Source organism: Amphiura filiformis, chromosome 18, assembly GCF_039555335.1.
Source record: "Amphiura filiformis chromosome 18, Afil_fr2py, whole genome shotgun sequence".
NCBI classification, from domain to species: Eukaryota; Metazoa; Echinodermata; class Ophiuroidea; order Amphilepidida; family Amphiuridae; genus Amphiura; species Amphiura filiformis.
The window spans coordinates 912,931-921,521 of NC_092645.1; the positions used below are offsets into that span (position 1 = coordinate 912,931).

An 8,591-nucleotide genomic window follows, 5' to 3' on the forward strand; every position below is an offset into this window, starting at 1 on the left:
GTTTGGCTCCCAAAACTAATCCGCGTACGGACATGGTAAGGAGGCATTCGTGCAAGCTGAAAATAAGGGTGGCGCTGTTCAAGTCCCCGTAGCTTAAAAGTTAGTCTCAACTTGTGTCAAAAAACCCATTTTAAATTAAATTTTAATCTTTATTTAAGACATTGGTGCTACCAAAATATGAAAAATGGTTTTACATGGGGTAGAAAAACAAACTTACTTTCATGTATATTTACACGTATTTCAATGGGAGTTTATTTAGTGGTGTGCGCCCGTAAGGATATTTTCTTGGAGCAGTATATATCAACCTCATAGATCGTATGCATCTGATGGTCTTTTAATCATTTTGTCTTAAGGTTGGTCTGAACCCAGGAATTATGGAAACTTCCGGGCCTCATAACTTCTAAATTGTTGGTCTAAAGTATATAAAAGTATACATATTTAGAATGGCAAAGACTTGATAAGTTCAGCTGTGAGGTCAAATTTGGGCCAAAATGGCACTTTTGGCCCAAAATCCCAAAAATAACGGTTTTTGAGAAATTTGCCCCCAAAATGGTCAAAAAATGTTGATTTTTCAAAAAAATCATAAAAAAGCCCGATTTTGGCACAAATTTCAAATATTTTTGGTGAAATTGGTCAAAATTCAAAAAAATGAAAAAACGGGTCCTAGATATTTTGATCTAGTTTTTAAAAATTAATAAAAATTAAATTTTGGCCCAAGAATTTTTTTTTTATTTTGTGCATAAAAAAAGAAGTGGGCCAAAAACCGTTATTTTGGGGATTTTGGGCCAAAAGTGCCATTTTGGCCCAAATTTGACCTCACAGACGAACTTATCCAGTCTTTGCCATTCTAAATATGTATACTTTTATATACTTTAGACAAACAATTTAGAAGTTATGAGGCCCGAAAGTTTCCATAATTCCAGGGTTCAGACCAACCTTAATCAGTTAATATGGGCTAATTCCATTTTTGTGGATTATCCATCGATTAAGGCCATCGATTTTACTAATTATGACGTCATTAGCACCACGTGTGATATAAAGTCTGCACAAAAAGAAACCCAACTGTTATAAATACGCCTATAGCTTCAGAACTAATAATTGTTTTCACAATATTTCAACATAAAAAGGAGGAGGATTTATTTACGCGCAGTTTGACATTACGTTTGGGAATTGGAAAGAACCTTCTGATAAATCATGCATGACTCAATTACAAATCTCTACATCCCTTTCTTCTTGTCTATTGATATTTTGAATAGTGTTTATCTTTCCCAAATAGATAGCGCCCTGATCGATTGTTCCTGCATATCAACATGCTTCATTTACATTACATTACAGAGATCGGACACTAATCCCTACCATAACAAACCATGTATAGACTCTACATGCAAATACAGGTGATATAACAGGTCTATATTACAGGATTAGATTAGTAAACTATGATCTATTTGCAAGTATTATATTGATTGAGCAGGAAAGATTTGATAATATTTTTTTGTATAGTAGTCTAGTTGCCGGCGTGCGTTATTTCTTTCTGCAACCATAATGGGCCACAATGCGATAACACATAGTACATACATGTAATTAATAGGCCTATGAGGCTAGATATAACACGAGTTTATTACCATTATTATTTCCTCTTACTTAATAAAATAAAAGAAATCGATAGAATTAAAATTCTATAACGGTTTACCTGGGGTTCGAACCCACAACCTTTGTATCCATAGTCTAATGCCTACACGACTGTGCTATGATTCGTTGTGCCAGAAAGGTGTTTGTTTATGATACTTATTGATTACGGAATAAACTGCATACACACAATATACTATTACTAGTATAATAAATACGAATATAATCCTAACCCTAACCCTAATCCCTAACCCTAACCCTTACCCTAACCCTAACCCCTAACCCTAACCCTAACCCTAACCCTAACCCCTAACCCTAACCCCTAACCCTAACCCCTAACCATAAGACCCTAACCCTAAGACCCTAACCCTAAGACCCTAACCCTAAGACCCTAACCCTGACAATAATGAACCTTGCCTCGGACTATGCGGTTAGTGATATATTGCGGCCCATTATGGTTGCAGAAAGAAATTATTTATGTCTCTTTTGCACAATTACTGTATTTTTGTGGGACCTGAATTTCAAATTTTTATGATGATGACATAGACTCGCTTGCCAGTCCTATATACGCCGTACCTATGTATATTGAGGACTGGCTTACGCAATTTTGGATGTCAATGGGAAATACACACTTAACGATTTGTGCCGGTTAGAAACTTGAAAAAAAAATCTTTAAAATTTCATCAATGTATATAAATGTGGTACCAACTGTATTGTGCTTGATAATTTAAGACTCGGTTGAAACAAAATTAAGGATCGAAAGCATTTAAGTGTCCAAAAAGGCAAAATTATCGTCAAGGGTTCAGAATTCGAATCGGGAACGAAAATATCCGATCTTTGCGATCAAAAACACAAAATTACAACTTTAAACATACTATTGGCAAAAGACATTATTACCAAACAATATAGAATAGAAAATTTGACATCATTTTCTCAAAATAATGAAAAAATTTGCTCACTAGACATCGAAAAAGTACGCAATCCAATTCCCGTTCAAACGCGTGGGAAACTGAAAGTGCATAATCGTGACTAATGATGACATGTATGATGCAAACTCATAGGTGTTGTGCGTTTGGCAAGTTGGGAGGGTGGGGTTCAAAATGACCCCATAGGATTATAAAATTGCTCAAATACCTCTTTCAAATATATCAAATTATTTACATAAATAAACATAAATAAATAAATAAATAAATAAATAAATAAATAAATAAATAAATAAATAAATAAACGAAAAAAATTGAACAAATTTTAGCGTAGCATTAAAATCATAAATATAACCATTGCTGGCAGGAGGACTCGAACCAACGATATTGATATCAGCAGTCTGATGCTCTACCATTGAGCTAAATGACAGCATCTAGTGATGAGCGAAAGAAAGAAATATAAAATCTCAATTTGTAATTTAAATTTATTTGATAATTTTCTAACCTATATTTTCTTTCGAGCAGGGACAAATATTTCCCCTTTTATCTAATTTGACCGCGTATATAAGAATCTATTTCTTTTATTACTGATTTAATTCCGCGATTTGTTCCATTAAGCAATATCAAAGATTAATGTCACACATCTCACAACAGATATTTAGTTGGTCTAGTGGTCTTTCACAGTGCTGTTTAACCGGGAGGTACCGAGATCGATTCCCACCTCTGCCTGCAATTTTTTTAAAGACTGGGAAATAATAACCTGACATTCGCCGCTGACATTCGTACTTCAGTAGCGGAGTTATAACTTGTTAAACTTTGCTCCTTCCGTAAAAGGGTACATTATTTTGGCACTACATTATTTCTTTCTTTTTTTCACATTGCTGGTATTAAATATCAAATGGTCATAATTGGCGGTCACTTCAAACATGGAAGAAAGAGATAAGAAGGAACCACAACGAACGCATTCACTTTGTCCACTCCCTTTACCGACATTTAGTTGACATTGTTATTCATGAGGATTTACTTTGATCAATACCCCGCGTTAAATAGGTGATTGGTATTGTATTCCATGTATTTGCATGTCTTCTGGAGCGTGTGTGAAGGATGATTTGAACTAATGACCTTCCGTGCAAGCACCTTATAGGATTTTCTCTGGTGACGTGATCATCGGTCATTGATGGCCTACATCTTTTTCTTCCATTTTGCCCAAATTTTCCGAACTTTGATGATTTTTTTTCTCAGAGTTGGCAGTCTTTGGCACTGAAACGAGTTAGCTAGTTACGATTATACACATATAAACTATTAAATTAAACAGGTTTTATGTACCGGACTCAACCGGAACATTGTGCATTATTTAAGAACATTTTACATCTATTTTTCATCGAAAAAGTCACCAAAATCTTACCTTATTTGCTAAAGATGAAACTCAGCAAAAAAAAACGGCCGATTTTGAATACCTTTTCGATGTTTTATAGGACATTTTCTACACAACACGATCAAGAAAACAGTTTGACTGTAGATCCCAAAACAAAGCTACTATACATGTTCAGAGCATCAGTGAAATTCCATAATCTTACTTCTGGGTAGCGTTTGTTTGTTCGTGGATGGGTTTGTTATAAATTTTTCCAGTAATGATTTCGCCAAGCATCGATCGCGGTAAATGGATCATACATGAAAGGAAGTACCATTGATAGCTTTTCTTTTCATGCATCAATAGATAAGCGGATTAAAACTTGGCCGATCGAAGTCGTTGTGGTTCCTTCTCATCTCTTTCTTCCATGCTTCAAATCATCCCCAACTGAACTAGGTTCAGGAATTTCCTCTCATTGTTAACCCACCACTTGAGAATAAAGGACTATGATAGGTGCAACAGGATTACCTACGGGATTATCTCAAGGATATAATTCTGTTCTCCATCCTTTTCTTACATCTTCTCTGATATGTGCTAGTGTCAATGGTTATTGTTAAAAGGCAATAAGGTGTGTAATTGCAATATTTCCTCTGAATAGGAAAGACTCTCTACATCGAGTTATGTATGCTGGTGGTTCGCAATACTGTTATTTAAGAGAAGGTATCTTCCAAATCCAAATTCAAATGATACCCCCATTTGTTCAATTTGGTTCAATATTAAGAACACAGCAGCGTTTTTAAAAGTTGCAGCTATTTGTATTGATTTGAAGTCAGCGCGAAGATAATGACGGGCTTTACGTGTCACATGCTTGTGTAATAACCATTGATTGCTGTAAACTGCAACTTTTAAATTTAGGTATTTTTCTTTAAAAGCTCTGCTGTGTTGTCAATATTGAACGGCATTGGACAAATTGCTTACTTACTTGCTTATGTCTACTCTTGTAGTCGGACTCCCATAATGGCTCTCCAAACTGCTCTGTCAAGCATATAATTATTCTTGATGTCTGGGCCTGTTAATCCTGTATCATCTGTTTGGGCTGACACATAAGAACACTTGAAGCTGCTTCCTCTTCGCTTCTTGCACAGTGCCCTGCAAACTTTAACCTTCTAATCCTGAGCCTCTCAGAGATTGGTAACAGATTCCCATATAGTTCTTTGTTGGTGGTGTGAGTTTGCCATGAGATATCTAGTGCCTTCCGCAAGAGACGGGTATAGCAGCCATCCATAGCTTTTGGTAAACAACTTGATCTTTAGGTTTCTTGGTAGATTACTTTTCCAGATCTTGTCCATGCTGTTGCATGCTTTCCTAGCAAGTGCCTTTCTGATGTTGAAGTCCTTCTCACTACTGGCAGTCCATGCACCTAGATATTCGAAGTCTTGTACTATCTCCAATTCGCTTCCGTCCAGTGTTTTTATTGAAGACGGAGTTTCCTTGTACAGCATTGCCTTGGTCTTCTTGGCATTCATTCCTAGTCCCACTTTCTGTGCAGCAGGTTCAACAAGATGTAACAGTTCTTGCGCGTCTTTGAGGTTGTCAGCTAGAAGAGCAATATCGTCTGCAAAATCCAGGTCTGTGATTGTGCGTGGGCCTATTCGCCTACTTTTCCTGGGCTCCAGAGTAAAGCCAAGTCGCTCTTCATTGCCTTCCATAGCCTTCCTTAAAACATAATCAAGGACTACGATAAAGAGGAATGGTGCCAGAGTGTCTCCCTGCAGAACTCCTGCTTGGATCTCAAAATCCTTAGTGACACCATCAGGTGATGTGACATAGTATGATGGTACATGCATCCTATGGCAGCCACTAGCCTCTCTGGGACTCCATATGCTCTCATTATGTCAAGCATTTTCCCACGGTGGATGGTATCAAATGCCTTCTTGAAATCGATGAATATTACTGCTGCATTGAGATTGTTGCCTTCCTCAATTATCCTCCTTAGAGCAAGTATTTGTGACACCGTAGATCTCCCAGGTCGAAAACCATTTTGGTTGAATCTCAGGACCGGGTCAAGGTAAGGGCGAATCCTATTGAGTAGCAGCTTGTTGAAAGTTTTTCCTACGATGAATGACAAACATATTCCCCTGTAGTTCTTCCCTTCTCTTAAATCTCCACTTTTGGGGATTGGTATGAGGTTGAGAATTGACCACTGGTCAGGTTTCTTTCCATTCATCAATGCCTCATTGCAGAAGTTGAGGACTATGTCATCAAGGTTGCAGCGTTTTAGGACTTCAGGTGGAATCCCATCCTTACCGGTGCTTTTCCCTTCTGAAATGTCTTTTTTTGGCAGTGTCATATATTCAACCTGATCAAAAGCATCAGTTCGCATGTTGAACTCTTCGTATACTTGATCTATGGCTTCATACTCATCGGTTACATCTGGTGGGTCTCCAAGTAGTTGCTGGAAGTGTTGGAACCAAGCATTCAGTCTTTCGCCTTGCGTGTCTCCTTTTATTTGACTTTTTTTAGCAGATTTACGCCCACTAACTTCATTGGTGAGGTCCCAGGCTGCCTTATGCTGGCAGTTGATGTTACAATTCTCCACCTCCTTGATCTTTCTTTTAAGGATTTGTTCATTTGCCTCTTCATAAACCTTGCTCAGATGATTCTTCTTAGACTGCAGTTCTGATCTTGACATGCTTGAAACTTCTTGGCTGTCCACAAGTTGCGCTTGCTGTAGTTCTCTCCTCGCTTCTTCAATCCTGGGATCATGCCAGATTGCTTCCTTAGGGCGCTTCCTAGCTTTTGGAATTAGCTCCTCCGCAATATCTTTGTTGGCCTGGATACTGCTGTAACATTATCATCACAGTTCTTCCTTAGTGCACTGAATTGGTTCTGCACCTTAATAGTGTAGCGCTCCTGAAGCTCATCATCATGTACTAGTTGTCTCCAGTCATACTTAACTTTCCTTGGTGGAGTTTTACCACTAGCTCTTAGACTAAGGCGTACTTTGGCTGTCACTATGCGGTGGTCTGAACCTATGCTAGCAAAGGAGTTGTAGGCACAGGAGTTGGTAACACTATTTCTCCACTTTCTGCGTACCAGGATGTAATCTATCTGTACCTTAAATCCATATGGTAAGCTACACGTCCAGAGTCGTGGTTCCTTCTTCCTAAAACAAACATTTGTGATAACAAGATCATTTTCCAGGGCTAGGTTGTGAAGCATTTCACCATTTCCGTTGGTGGTTTCATGATATGGAAAGTTGTAGTATTCCTTGCCAACACGACCATTGAAGTCGCCCATAACGATCAGAAAGTTGTGGGCTGGAACTTGTCGTATCGTTCTGTCTAGTAGTTGGAAGTGTTGTTCTGCATCTCTTTCCTCAGACACGTTTGTAGGACAGTAGGTGACAATAACTGTAGTCCTTGGATTGCCAGCAAAGGTCATGCACAATATTCTAGGTGACACAGAGTTACAAAATAGAAATGCTCTCTTAGCTTATGGGCTTAACAGTAGTCCGACTCCTCCAATGGATACTCCGCCAGTATTTCTCCAAGCAGAGAATAAGACGAGTTGATATCCATCATAAAGATCCTGATGCCTGATTTCCTCGTCTTGGTGCACAATTCGATGTTCCTGTATTCCAACAATGACTTGGTTGTATGACTTGGCTAGACCACATATTTCCTCTTGAAGATGCATACTACTCATGTAGAAATGTACAACGACTTCTTACATTTAAGGAGTTTTGACTTACTTACTTTACTTAACTCACTTACTCCTCCTCTATCCGTGTTCACCCCTCCTTTCGGCTTTAAGGTGACCACTTCATGTATATCAGCAGGTGATACAGATTCGGAGCTAGGTGATGCTATGGTAGGGCTTTAACCCTAGTGCTTTTGGTTGTAGCCATTATTGTTAGTCTTTCAGTTGCTGTAGGTACTGTTGATGGTCGCAACTCCTATCAACAGGTGCCCTGTGGCCGTTGAGAATGAAAGTTGTGCTTCTTTCTTCATCCGCCCTCTGCACTTGTTACTTTTGTCTCCAACCAAAAGCGCCAAGTTGTTGCTCAGGTCTCAGGACTCCCTGATTTTGTTCACTGGCTGTACGATGAATTACCTTCAAAGCACCCTCTTGCCGTTGTTGAGATTAGATCCCAAATCCGCCTAAGGTAGTGGACTACCTTAGCTATTTAACCCATAGCTGGGACAAGCGTTGGTGAGCACCAGAGCGTATCCACATGCCGGTGGGTCATGCATACTGCACCTCTAGGGCAGCTTGTTGCTCCGAGATCCCCTACATATCTGCCTGGGGTCGCAAGATCCCAGTTACCGGTAGTGACCAACGTGGAGGTTATGTAGAAGTCTTGAGATAGGAGAGGCTATGTACTGGCAGGAGAAGACTTACTCAATCTGCTTCTCTTTTCACCTTTCGGCTAGCCAGCGGCAAGTTGGGTTCATCCGTAGTATAGGAGTGTTTCAAGTAAGCAAAGAATTAAGCGAAGCAAACAAAGCGTAGCAAGGAGAAGGATAGGAAGGGAAGGAATGAAGGAAAGGAAGGAATGAATGAAGGATAGGGAAACAGCAACTACAACTACTTCTACAACTACAACTATTATGCACTAGGCACATCACTATACTCCTGTGACAATTTGTCACCCACCACACAAATGGGGTATCAAAATGCGTGTAAAT

At 38.9% G+C, this 8,591-nt stretch overlaps 1 protein-coding gene across 1 annotated transcript; it reads right to left on the reverse strand.

Moving 5' to 3' along the window:
* Positions 1-6,705: 6,705 nt before the first annotated feature.
* On the reverse strand, positions 6,706-7,344 carry LOC140139662 (craniofacial development protein 2-like). The gene has a single exon (XM_072161365.1). The coding sequence runs from the start codon at positions 7,342-7,344 to the stop codon at positions 6,706-6,708; it is 639 nt and encodes a 212-aa protein (XP_072017466.1).
* Between the last annotated feature and the right edge of the window lie 1,247 nt (positions 7,345-8,591).